This window comes from Miniopterus natalensis, chromosome 7 (assembly GCF_054644295.1).
Source record: "Miniopterus natalensis isolate mMinNat1 chromosome 7, mMinNat1.hap1, whole genome shotgun sequence".
NCBI lineage: Eukaryota > Metazoa > Chordata > Mammalia > Chiroptera > Miniopteridae > Miniopterus > Miniopterus natalensis.
In genome coordinates, this window is record NC_142087.1 from 25809702 (window position 1) to 25829528 (window position 19827).

Below are 19827 nucleotides of genomic sequence, written 5' to 3' on the forward strand. Positions count from 1 at the left end.
GCTATGCGTCCGATGCTTTGTAACCCCTTGGGAACGCAGGCTGATCAAGCTCCATCTCTGTTCCTTCTTCATCCCTGCTTTCATGAGCACATCAGGGGAGGGAGGGCAAACTGCACAATGGCTCTTAAAGCTTCTGGGTGGCTGTGACCAATGGCACATATTCCATTGGCCAAACCAGTCATGTTGTCACTCTCACTTCTAAGGGAATGGAGAGGTATAATCTTACCATAGGTCTGGAAGGAGAAGAGCAGCCATTTTTATGAAGAGAACTGGCATTCACATGATGTTTTAGCAACACTGTAATGGCCAAATTGGTCACTGTGAGCTTCTGACAATACAGACTCAGATGTCACTATTTTTTTACAATTCCTCTTTGAGAAAATCTGTACAGGACAAGGAAGTGTGGAAAGAAGGTAGTGAGCACATTTATTTGGGATTTTTTCTTTTTTTTCCTTTATTTCATCTTTGAATTTTTTTAAGGGGGAGGAGATTATATATAGATAGATATAGAGAAAGAGATTAGATGATGATAGATAGATAGATGATAGATAGATAGATAGATAGATAGATAGATAGATAGATAGATAGATAGATAGATGATAGATAGATAGAATTAGAATTAGAATATGCACTAAAGTTGAGCCAGCTATCTTTAATTCAGCTCAACAAATCTGTTTAAGCAAGATTGGTGTGGTAGTACTGAAATCACAAAGGTAAATGGAACATCTCCCTCTTGCAGAGGATGGTGTATGTAGTAAGAAAATCACACCCAAGAGTAGTTCGAAGCAGGTGCTAAGTTCACAACATGAGACGCTAACCAAGACCTACAACACCGAGCACTTAATTCTCAACAGCGGAGGGTTTCTTGCAATGGCAGCCCTAAGGACGTTAAAGATCACAATCTGGTCATAAAAGATGGGAGGATTGAAACTGTGATTGCACACTTATAAAAAATATAAAACATCAATCGTGTATATTGAAACATTAAGGGAGAAGGCTAGAAGAAGTGGGTGAGGGGACACCCAAAATACTGGTTCAAGGACGATGTGACTTTTGAGCTGGCCCTGGAATATCAGGTGGCTGCAGAGCATATCAAGCCAACATTTACACAGTGCTTTATTACACCAAATTAATAACAGTCTCTGTTTTGGAATTCCTGCACCAGATCAATACCGGACAAGCCGATGGCACTCCTGGCCTTGATCTGAATGTGGCCGAAGCCTGGGAGCTGGGCTACACAGGGAAAGGTGTTACCATTGGAATCATGGATGACGGTGAGTGTTACATCGCCCTTTACATCATTTGGAAGCAAGTATATCTTTGCATGCCGTTAGCATATAAGAGAGTCCTTGTTTTGGAGGTAGAATAGCCAGATGCTGGGCCTGATGACCATCTATACTATGGCCAAACCTTCACCTTCCTCCAAACCCATGGTCCTCAAATTTGAGGATATCCTTTAAAAATCTTTGTTGAGTTAATAAATTTAGAAAGCTAAAATAATAAACAAATGAAACGTGATCATCACTCAACATTAATTTCTTAAGCCACTGCTTTACTTTACCTAAAAACATCTTCTAAACCCCTTTATAGTTACCATCTATTTCTCTAGATCCACACTGGCCAGTGTACTAGCCACTAACCATATGTGGCTATTTATGTTTAAACTTTAATTAGTTAAAGCTAAATAAAATTGAAAATTCAGCTCCAAGCTTCATTTCAGGTTCTCATAGCTGCTGGGTCTAACGGCTGCTGAGATTCAAGCCAGCTCCATTTTTAATCACAGAAATTTCTATTAGACCGTGTGGCTGTAGCTCCATGAGACAGCTTTTTTAGCAGCAGGATTGAGGTTTAGAGAATTTTTTTACTTTGTTGTTACTTTCAGAATGAAGCCTTGTAAAGCAGACTTCAATAACATTTTATAACACATGCCCCCTATAACGTTATCCCAAACACTTGCCAGATAAAGATTTAACAGTTTATTTTCTATCATTTGTGATATGAAAACCAGTGGGTTGGATGAATTGTTTTTCTAACTACACATGTCCTTGGCTCTGCCAAGATCCTGGAGCATCTCTGCCCTGTAGTCATCTCATTGGGGATGTACTGTCTGTCGCCCTTCATTAGCCGTCTGAGGCTTCCAGTAAAAGCTCCACTGTGCAGTTCTGGCCCAATTACCTATAAAGGCTATACAAAGATGAAACAATGGATGGAGCCTTTCCCTTCTGAAGATCCTCAAAGAACACTATGTTCTCTAAAGCAAGCCTTTGAAGCAGAATTGATGGAAAAACAAGGGGAGCCAGAGTGATTAAAATTGCTGCTGTCTTTGTGTGGGCTCATTAAATAGCAACATAAAAACAATGCCTCACTGTTTTCTGATGGGTTCAACGTTTTGAAGTGGATGTAAAAGCTTTCTCCAGTGGCCGAGGGCTTTCACAAGAAGAAAGAGCTCTGCGCAAGAGTGTGTGTGCATGTGGGGGGCTCATAACAGCCTCTTCCTTCCTGATGTTCTGGTTTAGAAACCAAAGTGGCTGAGGCCAGCTCACCCAGGAGAAAGATGCACCTAGGTTTGGGGAAAACCTGCCTAGGATATATTGTAGTGACCATTTCATATAGCATATCTACTGTGTGCCCCTGGCTAGGTATTAGAGAAGCACCCTAAAAGCGGCCCTATAGTGACAATAGGCATGCACCCCGCTCTTACGAAACCTCCAACACCCTGTGACTCCTACTTCAGAACTCTTTAAATATAGCCCCCTTGCCTGTGTGTCCATCACCCCTTCCGAAAACAGCCAAGCCGACTCCTGGCTCTGCTCCATGTTTCCTGGCTTGCAAGGCCAAGTCCTTCAGAAAGTTTTGACAGAATTTGTTTGATGTTATTTCGTCTGCTGATTAGTGGCCTTTGGGATTCCAAAACAGCAAACTCTCTGCCTCCCAATTAAAACTCCTAACTTTTCTGTTGTTTTGGCCACCTACTAATTAAGTGGCTTTAAACAACCACCGTATTGTTACCTCTCACAGTTCTGTGGGTTGACCAAGCTAAGGTGGACAGTTCTGCTGCTGGCCTTTCTGGGGTCTCTAGTGCAATTGGAGCCAGAAGATGGCTGGGACTAGATTCAACTGGAGGCTCCCCCCAGCTCCATGCAGTCCCAGCCTTTCCACTCCACACGGTCTCCCCAGCAATGTAGATGGGCTTTATTACAGATGGCTCAGGGCTCCCAAGAACATGCATTCTAAGAAGTAGAAGCTGCCAGTCTCTTTAAGGTCTACGCCTGGAATGAGCAAGTATCACTCAGCCACTCTGTTGGATCTAATCGCAGGGCCAAATTTCAGAGAAGGCCTAACAGATTCTGACTCCTGATACAGAGAGGGAAAAAGGATTTGTGACACTCTTTAATTCAGCATGTGCTTATTAAGTGTGATAACTGAAGGGGGAAAAAGACTGCCAAGCCATTCCCCAAATCCACTGTTGATGAGCACATTTGGGATAAGAGTGGCCCCCAGTGCAAGGAGGACAAGTCCAGATGCTTGGCAGCCTCTCACCATGCCACTCAAGTGGGCGTCTCTGCCCCAACACCTAGAAATGGGAAGCAGTGAGGGTGTGGCTGGGAGCATCAGAGCTATAATTTCTCTCTCAGCTGCCTGGACAGGTGAATGGCATGCTATCATTTCCCAGATACATTCTCAGCAAGATATCAGTGCAAAACAAGACTAAAGACAGGCACAGATGCTGACCCTGACACCTAAGAGCAAAATAATGTAATATTGTATAAAGCACTGGCTTTCTGTATTTTGGTCTGTGTGGCAAATATTCTATTACCTGTGTGTAAAAGGTTCAATTTGTGGTTGAACAAATTGGTTCACAACTTGGAAAATCTCACAACTAATCCTGAAAAAAAGGTTCTTTTTTTAAATATTGTTGACATACATGTAATATTATATTAGTTTCAGGTGTACAACATAGTGATTCAGCAATTACATACCTTATAAAATAATCACCATAGGTCTAGTAACCATCTGCCACCGTACAACACTATTATATCATCTCTATGCTTTGATAACCTAGCTTTAATAGCCGTTCATTCTTCTCTGGTTGCCCAATTCAAAACTCAGTCATCATTTCCTCTACTGGATCCAGTGTCTTGATTGATGCTCCATAAATATTTGCTGCCTTCAGTTAGATCAACAATGTCATTTCCAGACACTGCACATCAGTAGGAGAGTTCCTCCATGGTTAATTATTGCCCAAAGGGGCAGGAAGCATTTAAGGGTCTATGCTGACATTCCAGGCAAGTAGATGTCAGCAAGGACCCCATTTAATGGTGATAATTCACTTCTTTTGTTGTAATGGAATTGCTTGGTGTTGGAAATTTGACCTGGAAAATGGTATGTGACCATACCAAGGTATGGGAATGGTCAAGAGTCACCAGCCCAGGCATGATCCAGGGCAAGCAACTGTTTTTTAAGGTCAAAGATGGTCAGGGGTGGTATGGTCAAGACTTTTAACTGATATCAGATGGAGCCAAGGCAGTAAGACTGAAAATCGGTGAGGTGGGGTCAGAGAGAGCTTCAAGCTGAAGTAACAATAAGAACTAATGTTTATTGAGTACTCACTATATACTAGGCACTGCTTAACATTTTGGAAACACAGCCACAATTATTCTCTAGGATTAGTCCTATTATTATCCACATTTTGCAGATGAAGTAACTGAGGTTTAGAAAGGCAAGAAACTGCCCAAAGTCTCACAACTAATCCTAACCACCATCCTCAGTACTTGAAACCTGCCCCTTGGCTCCACCTCCCTGGTGGGACTTTGTGAATGGGATTCATCCATGTCAGTGGAGATCCAAGCTTAAGAGCAACAGTCACCCACACCCTTCGGAGAGATTCAGAGCTCTGCGTCACATAGAAAAGCAACATTTTCTCTCCTAATTTGGGTTTCACAGTTCTCAGAAGACCCAGCAGGATGTCTGTACCAGTTCTCATTGCTGTGTATCAAATGACTCCAACATTTAGCAGCTTAAAGTTACAAGTATCTTGCTCATGATTTCTGTGACATAGGAAGAGCCTGTCTGGGCAGTTTTTACCTGAGGACCCTCATTCATTTGAAGTCAGATGTTGGCTGGGCTGTGGTCATCTGAAGGCTTGACTGAGTTGAACATCCAAGATGCTTACTCTCAGGCTAGGAGTTGATGCTGGCTGCTGCTGGAGCTCAGCTGTCAAACAGAGTGACTACACATGGGCTCCTTACATGGCAGCTTGCCTCCTGAAGAGTAAGCCAGTGTCCAAAGGAAACAGGTGGGAGATGCCTGGGCTTTCCTGAGCTAGCCTTGGAAGTCATGCAATGGCATTCCACTATATCTTATTTATAGAAGCAAACGCAGCCCACCCAGACTAAAGAAAAAAGAATGGGGGCGGGGGCTGACGTCATATTGTAGAAGACCATATGGAATCAGAGATACTGAACCACCGCCTTTAAAAAAATATAATTCATCCACTGAGGTCTACTTCTCTGCAATATATAAGTCAGTGGGTATGGTGCAAGGAGCTGGCTTTCGTAGAGCAATGGAAGGAACTGGGCTTAGGACCAGGGTCCTGAGATGTAATACATCTCAACTGAACTATTAACATTCTAACTAGGAATTTGTACATGGACCTAATTCCCTGAGGTTTCTAGAACTGTCAGAGCTTCCTGGGAATTTGGACTTTGTGGATTTGACTTCAAACTAGTGGCAGGATACTAAAGGCTTATGAACAAAAATATAACCAAGTCTTTTTAATTTGTGAACCATACTCATTATGATTGGCTGGCAGTGATAGTTGTACAGCTTGGGTTCAGTGTCCAACTTGTCTGTTTTTCCAGGACCTACATACGTCCTGTCATTCATTGCTGAAAATAAACAAATACATGAAAAATAAAATTGAATATATTACTAGTAGAAGAAGTAAAAAAATAAGCTGATTTAGATGTATTCAGTAGATTTTCCTCAAAAGATCATCAAACATACAAAACTATTAAAATATTATTTAATTACCAGGTTGTCATTTTCTTGCTTTAGTTCATTATTATTATTCTGAATCAGGTCTGTCATCCTTCACAATTCTATAAATAACCTTTTCTTTCTCAGACCAAAATCTGTGTCTGTTCTAACTTAACACCTGGTCTTCCCCATAACTTAATTAAAGACGTTTTATTTAATTTGGCTAAATTTATCTTGTCTTAATTCTAATTTCCGTCTAGGCTCAAATTATCTCTTTGCTTCAATATTTTCCCTTCATAGAAAAGGGACTACTATTTCTCAGAAAATTCCTCTCCTAAGCAACTTGCATAGAGCATAGAGTCATGTTTTAAAAATTGACTCCCTGTTAGAAAAAAATCATTCTCTGTATGTGCGTCTGTGTGTGTGTCATTTTCCTTATACCTTATCTGTATGTTACAAAAATGTTTGCCTAACAATGAGTTCACAAAATTTAACCAGTTTTAGCAAATATATACAACAACTTAATTCTGACACAACATTCTAAAACCAAGTAGATTTTTTTTTTTTAATGTTCTGCTCTTCGGCATTATCCACATAACTCTAGTGTTGTGGTAGATAATGGTGCTGATAATGATGATAGAAATATAATTTATCAAGTGTTTACTACAAGCTAAACACTTTCAATGAATTGGTTCTAATCTTGAAAATTGCTTTGCAAGGTAAATAATATCCCCATTTTAAAGTTGAAAAAAACCAAGGCTCAGAGAGATTACGTCATTTGGCTAAAGCCACACAAATATTACAGTGTCTAAGCCTAAATGGAACTGGATCTGTTGGTCCCATAGCCTGTGCTCACCCCTAACACAGCCTAAACTAACCATCTCTGAATTAGAGTCCAGAACACAGGTCTGAGGACTTTCAAAATGTTACTCTTCAAGTCTTCTGGCCCCTGTCCTTCTTCAGTTCTCCTTGACAGGGGAGTGGGAGGAGGAGAATGGTGGGCAGGAAGAGACCAGCTATACTCTCCCAAGCTATAGAAATCAGCATGGTAACAGTCATTGTTTCAGATATCTGTACCAGCAGCAAGAAAGAAAACATGTTCTGTAGAACAGTGACTCCCAGTCCTGAAAGTACTTAGCAGAAATTACTTGTAACCACACACAAAAAAAAAACAAAAACAAAGAAAAAAGGTTTTTAGAAATACAGTTGACCCTTGAAGAATGCTGACTTAGACTGTGAAGGTCCACTTATACATGGGTTTTTCTATTGGTCAGCACAGTTCAAACTCGCATTCTGCAAGGGTCAGCTGGTGGTTGGGAATCCACATTTGTGGAGGGTCTACTTAAGTTATATGCAGATTTTTGACTGCCTGGGTGGTTGGCGCCTCCAACCCCACATTCATGGGTCAGCTATATACATCCTGATGCAAGTTCTTTTTTGCAAAACAAAGCTATAGTGGTGACCTGGCCTTAGAATGTATGCAGGGAAGGTGGGAGAGACTGAATGATACTTCTGCCTTTTAAATATTGCAACCCAATAGAGCTGTTAAATGCCACCAGCGTAAGCACAGCACACTGTTCTCACCTCCACTAGGACAAGAAGAAAAGCACAGAGAGGCCAAGCACTTCCCTTGAAGTCATGTAGCCAGTTGGCGGCATGGCTGGGATTCCAAATCGAACCTTTGATTCCAAAACCTACGCTTACAACCATTATGTTAGTGCAGGAACCTGGCCGGTTCCCTGGAGGGCTAAATGCTTAGGTGTACCTACTGCAATGATGATATGGCTCTCAGACCTGGAGGAAACTTTTCAATTTGCCCTTGAAGTTCCAGGGTACTTTCTGAGGCTCATGAGTCTGATGGAGGCCAGTAGCTCAGGGACCATAATTCTACCATCGGAACGGCTATTGGGCAGCAAGATAGTCCACATCTAGGAGAAAGCACAGCACCCCTGCTGGGAGACTCAAGGTCTCAGGCCTCTCAAAAAGCCGTGTTCTGGAAAGACAAGCATCAGCTCCCACTTGGGACATCTTGTGGGAGACCATTTGCCCTTTGCTTAGTCGTTGTTCTTGCCCAGCTGTGATGCTCTTATTATTTCTATGCCAGAGAACCCTCTCCTAATCCATTGCTGTCCAGGCCCTGTTAAATAATAATTGCTTTCCCTCCCCCGGGCCAGTTTCATTTCAGAAGAAATGCCAGTTGATGCTTCAGAAATGTCAGGATTTCCACAAATCTCTCTTACCTCACTGCCCTGATGAGCCATCTATCTTACAGACACTCAGCCCCTTCGTGCTGACAGTTACGGCAGAAGTCCTGTCCTGAGGCTCCAAGCTCTAATTGGCTTCACTCCTCGATGCCTCTGGTGGCAGCTGTCTCTCCACTTGGGCGGTGCAGCCAGCCCACCCTCCCTCGGGAAGCAGAACCGAAGGCTGGGGCCTCCGGCAGTGCCTCCTGGCAGCAGCACAGAAGGAGAGACCTTCCAGAGGAGCTTTCCTGAGGACGGCGGCAGGTATTAACCTTTTGTTCCTGTGCTATTCTTTTCACAGGGATTGACTATCTCCACCCGGACCTGGCCTCGAACTATGTAAGTACAAACTGACCTGTGTGGGAAACGTGCGCCTTAAGTGTTCTGGTGTCCTTTGTTATTAGGAGCATACGCCCGCACATGCACACACACACACGCATGCACACAGGCCACTCACAGGTGAACACGTCCGTGCTTGAACAGGCTTGCACACTCAAACTGCCCATCTTGACGGAGCCGGGCAGCAGCAAAAGCTGGTGGCTTCCCGAGAAGAAAGGAAGGAAACTTGAGGCCTGAAAGAACAGAGCGCCAGAAAAAAAAGGTACAGGGAGGGGCACACATGAGGGAGCTTTGGCAAGGTTTAAAATCAACTCCAGCTAAGGATATTGAATTGAGGGGTGGAAATGAGCCATTTGGGCTTTTGCTGGATAAAGCGGATGGCAAAATCCCCAAAAGTGCAACAACTCACATTGCAGCCGTAGCTATATAAAAGCAAGAACTTCATCTTTTTTATTATTTCTGGGTTTATGAGCACTGCACACCAACTTTTCCCCGCAACACTGCGGAGAGTACTTAGTTTCCCGTGACAAGTGAGAGAGATTAACAGGAAGTCATGGTAAAGGCTGTGGGGCTAGAACCACAGGCTCTGACTTTGACCCAGCAGGTCGCTCTGCTTCCCTGATGAAACCTACAAACCCTTTAAAGATAAGAGATCACTTTATTTTAACTTCAGGAAGTTCAAGTGTTGGTGTGTTCACTTAAAATTATCTAAACAATTACTAAGCAATACTTGTGTAAGCTGCAGGTCTAAGCATTAAAAAATGTTGTTTTAGTGGCTGAAGAGATCATATTTAAGAAAACACAAACTTCAATAGAGAAAAGATGGTTAGCAAGCAGTAGTGTTTTGGGGTCAACCTTCTGGGTCGTTCGCCCTGGAAGGTGTGTATGTCTACATGAGAACAGAGATTTCCACGTGTTTACTGCATTGAGCATCAGGAAACAGAGCGCCCATGGGCTGGGTTTCTATTTACTACGGGGGGTCTTATAAATCTACAAGAGTGTACATTGGGCTGAGCAGCCTTTTAATAATTAAAAGGTAAATTAAATGAACCATTGGTACAGTCCAGACAGGGTGCGCCAAAGAGACAAGACAGAAACTAATCCAAAGCTCTATTCCCAGAGATGAGAATCGACTCCTGTAGATAAGACAATAAAGAACCACTTGTGAGTTGTACATTCCACTCAGTGTTCCATCTGCAGCCTCAGGAAACAGTTCTCCTCTCCTTCCAGTGTCCTTTCTCCCCTACCGCAGATACATGTGGAGCTGTCTGCATGGCTGTTCCTTTTGCTTCCCTAAAGGGACTGCCCCACATAGAGCTTTGTTCGCCTCCTCTAATGCCCTCCCCTTCTCTGTCTCCCCAATAACAACAGGGCCCTGGGGAGTTGTCCAAAGTGGAGATTGAGAAACACTTGTGTTGCATTTTCTCCAGTGCTTTGATACCCAGAGGTTTTCCTTACACAGAAGTGGCAGGGATGGTAGCACAGAGGGCAGGGATGGTGTGCAGGGGGCACACACAGAGGGCATTTGTATTCTCTGAGCTGAGCTGTGGTTGCACAGGCTTCCTGCCATCTCTAGGACCCAGCATTTCGCAGAGAGCCAAACAGGGTTCTGCTCACTTTCGCAAACCAGTGTTACTCCATCTTGCAGCTGGTAGGACTTCCAGGTGGGGTGGCCCCCAGTGGGGCTGGAACACTGACCTCCTCTTGCCAGTCCAGTCTCCACAAAAGCCACTTACATGGAGACTGACCTGGGCATCCTTCCCTTCTCTCTGTTCAGCCCAGGTGTATCTGTGATGGGCTGTTCCCAACGCCAGTTATCAGATTAAAAGAGGTAATAATTCAAGAGGGGAAAAATTCTCTGGGGCTCTGATGAACTGCAGGTACAATGCTAAATGACATTATGATTCTGCCCCAAACCCTAAGCTGAAATGGGAAAGTAAAGCATCCAAATTGAAAGGTACTAGCTCCTCTCAACTCTGCAATATCAGGATATACCTGGAAAACTCCATGGGTTATATGAGTGCTGTGTTCATTTCTATGTGTGTATTTTTAATGAAGCTGGGCTCTTATGGCATATACAGAATGCTCCCTTCCACTTGATAGGTCATGAACATTTTTATATCAAATACTTTTCAAAACATGATTATAGGGCTACACAGTATTTCCTCGTGCTACAATTTATTTAAACTTTCCAGTCCCCAATTGTTGGACAACTAGGTTCCTTCCAATGGGTGTCTCATTCTAAGAGGAAGAGTGACAGATAGACAAGGGTACTAGAGGGACTCTGTACCTGCTAAGGAAAGCTGAAAGACTTGCAGGGGGGAGACAACTTAAGAGGCACATTAAATATGTTTTCAAATAGTTCCAATTCTCTATGTGGGATGTGGCATTCAATTAATTCAGTAATTTCTCCCAAGAAAATTCCCACCAATAGGTGACAAGAGTTTAGTTCAGTTAAAGGAAGAACAGTCTAATGATTAAGGTTGATAAATAAAAGGAATTAGCTCTCCCAGTAAGTAATGAGCTCTCCATATCTGAAAATGTTCGAGAGGAGTATTGATGGCCAGTTGGCAGGTATGTTGTTGAGATGACAAAGTCTACACTAATCTTAACATAGATGACATCTAAGAATTGAACAGTGCCATAGCCAGTTTGACTCAATGGTTAGAGCATCAGCCCATGGACTGAAGGGTCCTGGGTTCAATTCCTGCCAAGGACATGTACCTCCGTTACAGGCCCGATCCCTGGCTCAGGTCGAGGTGCATGTGGAAGGCAACCAATCAATGTGTGTCTCTCACATTGATGTTTCTCTCTCTCACTCTCACTCTCCCTTCTACTCTCTCTGTAAAGCAATGAAAACAAATATCCTCAGGATTAAAAAATAAAGAATCGAACAGAAATTCAGTCCAGAGGAAGGTCCTAGTCGTCAACATTTATCAAATACTTAAAAACTTATAAAAAAGTATGTCTAATTACATAGCAGATTACAAATTTTGTAATCTAATCACAGAATTTTCTATGTTGCCCTGGCCGGTGTGGCTCGGTTGGAGCATCATCCTGTACACTGAAAGGTCACAGGTTCGATTCCTAGTCAGAGCACACACCTAGGTTGTGGGTTAGGTCCCCATTTGGGGCACATATGGGAGGCAATTGATCAATGTCTCTGTCTCTCTCTTTCTCCCGTCCTCTCTCTTAAATCAATAGACACATCCTCGGGTGAGGATTTTAAAAAAAAAAATTTCTATGAGAAAGCTGAGCATCCAAATATCTCATTCTTAATTCCTCAGCAGAGAACCTGAACCTGAACTGGTGTGTACCAGCCTCAGTGTCTCTCTCAGCCTGTGTAGAGTTGAGAGTGACAACTTTAAAGCTACTAACCAAGTTTATCTTCTTTATTTTTAATTAAAAATTTTACACTATAATTAACAGACTGAGGAGAGCAAGTAGTAGACCCGCCCAGGACAATGAAATCAGTGGACAGTGGTAAGCTCAAAGATTGTTTGAGCGAAGGATTAACAGGCTGCTTCACACCTGGTTAGGTGACTGAATGGCTGGGATGTGATGAGCTAGCCTGGTGCCCTTCTGGTCAAATGCACTTTGGGGAGGTCTGTGTTTGAGTCCCTGCAAGGCAGGCCCTGAGACAAGGGCTTGAGTGCAAGTAGTTTATTTGGGAGGTGATCCCAGAAGGCAGGAATGGGGGGGGGGGGGGGTGGAGGAGATGAGATGTGAAGGGAAGGCAGCTAATAAACAGCACATTATCAAACAAGGGAGCCACTGGAACTTCATTGCACTGGGGGATCAGGGACAGTGTAGATTATGTGCCAGAGTTATCCCACCCAGGATGTGACACCCCAGGAAGCTGGGGTATTGATATAGCGACTTCTGTCAGTCATTGCTTGAGGGCTGGTACCAGGGGATGTTAAAATCCCAGCACATCCTACCTTCCCCCAGCCCTTGTCAAAGAGACAGGTACAGGCACCCAGAGCTCACTAGGGGGATAAGCCAAAGGCAAGTGGCCCGGTGCTGGTAACATCGCCTCAGAGAGGGTGACCTAGAAATCTATTAAAGGGTAAAATAGACAGAAATGGGCTGTGCTGGGAAAATCCCTTCTTACTACATATTCTTTTCAGTGAAAAGTGAAAACTCTAGCGGAGGTTCTTGGTCACAGATGACAAAATTTCTTCATAATCAAACCAGACAAAATGTGTCCCAGACCAGAATTATTTTCAAAGCTTGTTTTTTCCATATAGTAAAAGAGAAGCGTCAGAGTATACTGGCAGCCTGGTGTCTTTCTATTTAAACTGAGAATTGAAATCCTTTGAAGACTGCAAATCAATATATAAATGTGAGTCGTTAGCGTTAATTTAATTCACCAAATCTACATTAAATCTGTTGAGAGTTAGGAGCAAAGGCTAATAATAGCTGCTGGAATTATTCTTTATTGTTCTATGATTGAATTTAGTCTGAGGGATCCAGTCCTGCTGGTAAATCCTCACTGTCCCAAATAATTAAAATTCTCCCTTTTCCATCCCAATAGTAATAACATGAAATAAGTATTGACCAAGACACTATTTTAGACCAAGTTGAAATCAGAGTTCCTTTACCCCATCCTCTGTGTGTGAACGGCCTGGAGAAACACGCTAACACAATCTGATTGCTGTGTATTGGACCTGCAAGCCCCAGAGGAAGAGAGAGGCCAGACTCAGGTGTTCAGAGAAGCCTGAGGTCAGCAAGGACGCTGGTGTGGGACGTGTCTCACAGGTGAGGGGCCGGTAGGCAGGGAGGTTGTTCATCTCTTTACTGCGTGGCCCCATCCAGTGATGGTCACGTGCCTGTGCTCACAGCACTGGTCCAAGTCCAGGGGTCCTTCCAGGATAGAGGGGCACTTCTCCAAGAACACAGGAAGAGTGACTGAGGTTGTAGCTCCCGCAGGGTGGGTATTGGTGGAGCTGAGCATCTCCTGCTTTGCCCAAAGCCGCCTCTGCTGAAGCTACAAAAGTGGAGAAGTGGCTAGTGGTCCTGTAAAATCCAAAGGGAGTCTTCTTGCTGTGGATGGAGGTTTTCTCAGAGGCAGACCTGAGACAAGGATCGGAAGGCAAGTAGTTTATTTGGGAAGAGACCCCAGGGAGCACCAGCTGGGGAGAAGGGAAGCTATTCCAGAAGGAAAACCAGCCAAGAAAGGGTTCGTGACAAAGCCCATTATCACTGAGGGCAAAGGTGCATACTCTCACCACAGAACTCTGGGAAGCAGTGTAGGCAGAGCCGCTCAGCGTAATCCATCAACTCTCGTCAATCACTGATTGAGGGCTGTGCCCCAGGAGAGGACACCAGGTGGGGAGGTGGGGGGTTAACTCCCCAGCTCCTCTGGACTGCCCATCATACAAGCAGGACACGGTCAGCGGACAGAGAGAGTCTTCAGGTGGAGAGTTGCAGGTGCTAACAGAAGCGGGCCAGCATGCAAGAGTAAGGTTCTGACAGCGTGGCCATAGTGGAAACTGAGTCAAAACTGAGTGTGATTCCTGGCTTCCTGATTCATACATAGTTGAGCAACCTTAGACTAACCTATTAAACCTCTTTGAACTTTAATTTCCTCATTAAATGAATATCGGGTTTGCTGTGATGTACCATTGAGATACCATGTGTATAGGTAACAGATAACAGATGCTCAATCAACATTAATTTCCTCCTCCAAAGAGCTGAGACTACAGCTGTGCATCAGGTTGTCCTGGTGGAGAAGCAGGAGTGGCCTCAAGACACCAGTGCGATTGCTCAGGTCCTCCCCAGGAAGCTCAAAAGAGAAGAAAGGGCACCACATCCAGGCTAAGTGTAAGATTGTGAGGCGAGGGAAGCAAAGGCCACAAAGCAGAGGTTACCAAAATAAAGCTCAAATGTTTATTTGAAAAAATAAAGGTTTATTTGAAAAAGGGCATCCAAGCAACAGAAGATAAAGGGAGAGAGAAGACCTATTGCCCATGGCCAGGGATGTAATGAAGAAAGATGTCCCAGCAACAGCAGAATTTCTCATCTACTCTTCTCTGTCTCAGCTCTTTGAGCTAAAAGGATATTCATGGATATTCATAAGGGAGTCCTAATCCTCAAAGTGAGAGACTGTTTGCAAGATGGTAATTTTTCCAAATGAAGTTTTCTCAGGGCCAAGGAAATTACATCTCCTGATGTTTATGTGATCACAGAGTGGGGCACAGGCTTTTGCCCTGGTGACAGGAAGGATGGACCACTTGTTAAACTAGGCCTCCATCTTTCAGCTTGGAAACTGTGGGTCACCCTCAGAGCAGCTCCAAGACCCTGTGATGAAAACCTATACAGATTCACATGCTCCTGCTTCAGTTTTTCTACAGATTCTTGAGTGTAGCAAATGTGGGAGATTGCATTGGCTCCAACTCTTCATCCTTCCCTAGACCTCAGCTTCTGCTTCGGGGCTTTGTAGAACCTCCCTCTAAAAAGTCAAGGGCCCCCTTGACTTTGGGTGGGGCCATGTGACTTGTTTAAAGCAATAAAATTATATGGAGGCCTTAAGAGGCCTTTTGTGTTCCCACGTGCCTTCTTATGCCTCTACCGTCTCCATTAGAAGAGCATCCCCAGCCTAGCCCACTGGACCCAGGAGGAAGATGAGAGACACATGGAGAAGAGCTACCCCAGCTGCCAAAGCCAGAAGCACAGCCATGTAAGTCAACCTACAGAGCTGCAGTAAGAAGCAGAGCTGCCTAGGAGAAGAGCCCCGACAATACCAGCTGACCCCCAGCCAACCCCCAGAAGCAAGCAAGCCCAGCCAAGATCAGCAGAGCTGCCCAGCTGAGCCCAGCCTAGATCATCTTGCTCCTAGCTGAATGGCAGACTCGTCGTAAGTGATATAAATGCTTACTGTGATATGCTGCTGACATTTTATGGTGGTTTTTATGCAGCAGCTACTACAATCACCCACGCTAGACCCCATCCTTGGTCCACCCGCAGTAATTGATGGCCACCCCAGCCTAAGGAGAATGTGGATTTCTCTGGCCCTTCCCCAGACCTACTGAATCAAAATCGCTAGGGATACTCCCCATAACATGTATTTCTTTGAAAGCATTCCCAGATTCTGACAATTAGCCTCATCATTCATTTTGGCACTTTATCATTCACTTATTCATCTATTCAACAATGCTGTTTCCCTATAAGATATAACGACATCAGGACTAAATCACAAGCTCTTTATAGGAAAGTATGTACTTTTTTAAAATGTGTGTCCCCCTTAACATTTAGCACAGTGCTAAGCAGGTATTTAATAAATATTCGCTAAATTGCATTGACTGTTAATTCATCATTCATACACGGCAAATATGTAAAATCAGGAGCTGAATCATATGATGATCCTCTATCATTGATGATGGGGACCTCTAGCATGCAGAACCCTCTCACTCCCGGCTCTCAGCTACTTCATAGATGATGCCCCCACCCCATTCCAATTAATGCATGTCCCTGAATTGGGGAAGAGAGGGCCATAGAACCAAATGAGGTTCCCATGGCCAAAGGCCTAGAGGAAATATGATTCTCAGTGTGGATAATTCACATGCAAATAACCAAGAGCTGTTTCATTTCTGGAATGTCTAGAATTCCTCAGGTTGGTGAAAATGCAATTCAGTTCCCAGGTGGGAGGGAATGAATTATGCTCTTTGATTCAGTCCAATATTTGGAACATTATTTATACTCCCGAGTTGCTATTTCACCAACAAAAGCCCACCCCGAAGGACCTGCACTTTTCCATTCTTTTGATGGACTCCTGACAGGTGACTGTCTCTGAAGAGAGGCCTTTGGAGCACTCTGAAGGGCTGCCAGCGCGAAGCCTGGAGGAAGTGACTTTGAGCCAGCAGCTATGTGCACACCAGGGCTCCAGGTGGCAAGTGGCTGCCATGATGAAAGGGCACCTGCTGGAGATGGGCCCAGTCCTCAGCCCTGGGTGACTCAGATGCTGTGAAGTATTGATTGCATGCATCGCTCCAGGCTTTTAGTCTGATTAATATTTAAATAGGGCACATTAATATTGCATATAAAGTTGAGGTTTAAACAACCTTTGTGTCTTATTGAAAGGAGAGGCTGACTTTTTTCGATGATGTGCTCATAATGTTGGTCACATGATAGTAGCACTGTTATCACTAGGAGGCCACACTGAATATTGGAAATGAAAACTTTTTTTAATCATTTGGACAGGCCATCAGTCAAACGACTATCATCTGACCCAACAAATTGTAGTAGAAGAATCTGTTCATTTTTACAAGAATATACTTTGATATAAAAATGGGAGAAAACAAAATTTTGTTTAACTCAAATGAAACTACAGGTTTGGACCTAGACTTACAGCTACACGTGAAAGCAAAGAAAAGAATCTGGTCAATCATGTTTTCCACATTGCTCAGTTGACTATTTTTTGTTCCATTGAACCTAGTCAACATTTAAGACACTTGTACTAATTTCCTACTGTATGCAAGATTCTGTGCTAGGGACCTGGATTATAAAATGTGAAAAATCTGGTCCCTGCACTCAGGGAGTTGGAAATTCAGTAAGGGGGGCACCATGCGAGTGTGTGGTTATAGCATAACGTGCTCAGTGCTGTCCTGGAAATAAAAGTACCACCCACTAGAGAATGAGGCAGGAAGCGCCCAGCAGGTGGGCCCTAAAAGCTAGAGGCAGAAAGAGACCTAAAAGCACTTAAAGAATGTCAACTCGCATTAATATAGCGTATGAATTCATCTAGACCAGTGATTTTCACCCTTTTGCATTTCATGGCATTACTAATTACTAAAATTCTGCAGCACCAAAATATATGTCATATTTTTTGCTGATCTGACCCCCCAAAAATAGGTACAATTTTGATTCATTCACCCTGGACAGCTACTGTTGTCATTTTTTTTATTTGACAGTCTAAGGAGAAAGAGGTCAGTGCCCCTGACTAAACGGTCAGGTGTTGCATGTTTTAAAGGTTCTTGCGGCTCACCAGCTGAAAATCATGGATCTAGAAGTTTGATCTGTCTGATTCTGGGCAAAGGGTGATTGGATTATAACTGGTTTTACATCCAGAGATTTGCTTACACCAAGAAGCCTAGACTAACATTTGCCCCCAGAAGTCATTTCCTCACCCCAAATTCCCTAACGGCCTCTGACAGAGTTTCATCTTTTCAACTAAATTTAAGTGACTTAAGACCAAGTTGCAAGTTAAGCAACTTGCCCATGGTCACATAGCTAGAACTGAGCAGAGAAAGAGCACAAACCTGCGACAGGGAGACCTCAAAGCCCATGCTCTTTTTTTTCTTTTTTTCCCCTTTTTTATCCTTACTCTAGGATACTTTTCCCATTGCTTTTCAGAGAGAGTGGGAGAGACAGAGACACAGGGAGGGAGAGAGAAACATCGACGTACTTGCCTCCTGCACCGACCAGGGCCAGGGATCGAGCCTGCACCCGAGGTACAAGCCCTTGGCTGGGATGCTTCAGTCCACAGTCCTGCACTCTAACCACTGAGCCAAACCGGCTAGAGCCATGCTCTTAACTCCCTCCTTCCCGCCTGCCTCCGGGACACATAATGAATTCATAGAGAGCATTTTGAAAAAGAAATTAAAAGGGGGTGATTAGTGTGTTATTCTAATTTTTCATCTTTTCCCTCCACTTTCTTGTTATTACAGAGCATACCAAACGCTCATGAGAAATAAATAGCCTTCCTTTGTTTTGCTTTTTAATCCAACTCTAAGCCAAGTCTCAGATATTACAGAATGCAAAGTACTTAACCCGTTGCCTGTTTGAAAATTCTGTTTTAGCTCTAAAGGACACTTGATAAATATACTTGTTAGACGTAGGTGCATGGACCTATGGAAAGCATGACATTTGTGTTTCTTTATTGTTACAAAAGCAAAATATACGTATACAAGCACACACACACACACACACACACGAGAAATAGATGGTGGAAGAGATTAGATTGGCTATTATTATTATTATTATTACTAGCTACCTTAGGTTGGACCCCCTGAAAGCAGCTGCAGTGGGGGAGTGATTTCATGGGGTGAGAGTTCAGGTTAGCAGAGGAAGGAGTCTCGCCTCAGCCTGACCCCTCTGCCCTGGGGAGCTCTGGAACGTGAATTACCCAGTAGGTCCCGCCCTGAAGAAGAGAGCCAGCATTTTATAACCCTGTGTTAGTCAGTCACTGGCTTTCGGTAGTCCCTGTGGCCTATGTAACTTCCTGGGCTTTGTGACTCCCATTTGTCTAAGGACAATTACTCTGAGAAGGAGACAGCTGTGACCTTTTAGCAGCCAACACTCCCAGAGCTGAGTCTGCGTGCACTGACCCAGGGAAGGGAACGTGGACAGGTGCCCATAGCATCACTACCCAGGCATCCCGTCTCTGTGTGGCCCTCGAGTGGGGACAGGGCCTGTGCCTGTCATTCTCCACATCCTCAATGCTTAGCACAGGACAGATATTCAATGGCTCTTTGTTTGCTGAATGAATGAATGAATGAATGAATGAGTCCATACCTTATCCCTAAAGCTGTGAATACGTTTGGTTATGTGGCAAAAGGGACTTTGCAGATGGACTTAAGATTAACTTAAAATAGGGAGATTCCCCTAGTCGACCAAATTGAATCACAGATTCTTAAAAATGATAGAGGAAAGCAGAAGAGATGTGATAATGGAAGGAGGGGCCAAAGAGATTCAAAGCATGGAAAGGACTCAACCCAGCCTTGGAGACAGAGGAAGCCGACAGAAGCCGAGGCATACTGACAGCCCAGGAGCTGGGAGTGGCTCTCAGCTCGCAGCCAGCAAGGAAACGAGGACCTGAATTAGCAAGGAAAACTGATTCTTCCCTAAAGCCTCCCAGGAGAAACACCGCCCTGCTAACACCTTGATTTTAGCCCAGTGATACGGGTGTCAGGCTTCTGAGCACAGCACCTTAATAAACTATAATACACTTGTGTTGTTTCACCCTGTTTAAGTTTGCAGTAACATGTTAGGCAGCAACAGAAAACTAGCACAGGCCATCTTCCTTGAAAACGGTGTTTTCCTTCTGCCTGGAGGAGAACTGAACTCACAAACCTTGTGTGCGGTTGGGATGGGGCACAGCTGCTCAGACACTGTCCCAGCTCCGCAGGCTCAGGAGTCCCAAGTAAACCAAATCGGAGGCCAGCAATAACCTGGACGATGCCAAAACTGTTCCACGTGGAAACCCAGGAAGTCAGAGGCCCTCAGGCAGCACAGTAAGCAAAAATATCTGGGCTTTGAGATGGAT

The 19827-nt window shown here is 44.0% G+C and overlaps 1 protein-coding gene across 2 annotated transcripts in view; it reads left to right on the forward strand.

Moving 5' to 3' along the window:
* PCSK2 (proprotein convertase subtilisin/kexin type 2) overlaps window positions 1-19827 on the forward strand; it is a 177179-nt gene that overhangs the window by 84691 nt on the left and 72661 nt on the right. For both annotated transcript variants that reach the window (XM_016212025.2, XM_087818587.1), the window contains 2 exons: window positions 1166-1274; window positions 8524-8561. In XM_016212025.2, coding sequence (XP_016067511.2) covers window positions 1166-1274; window positions 8524-8561 — 147 coding nt within the window. The remainder of the gene's footprint in view (window positions 1-1165; window positions 1275-8523; window positions 8562-19827) is intronic.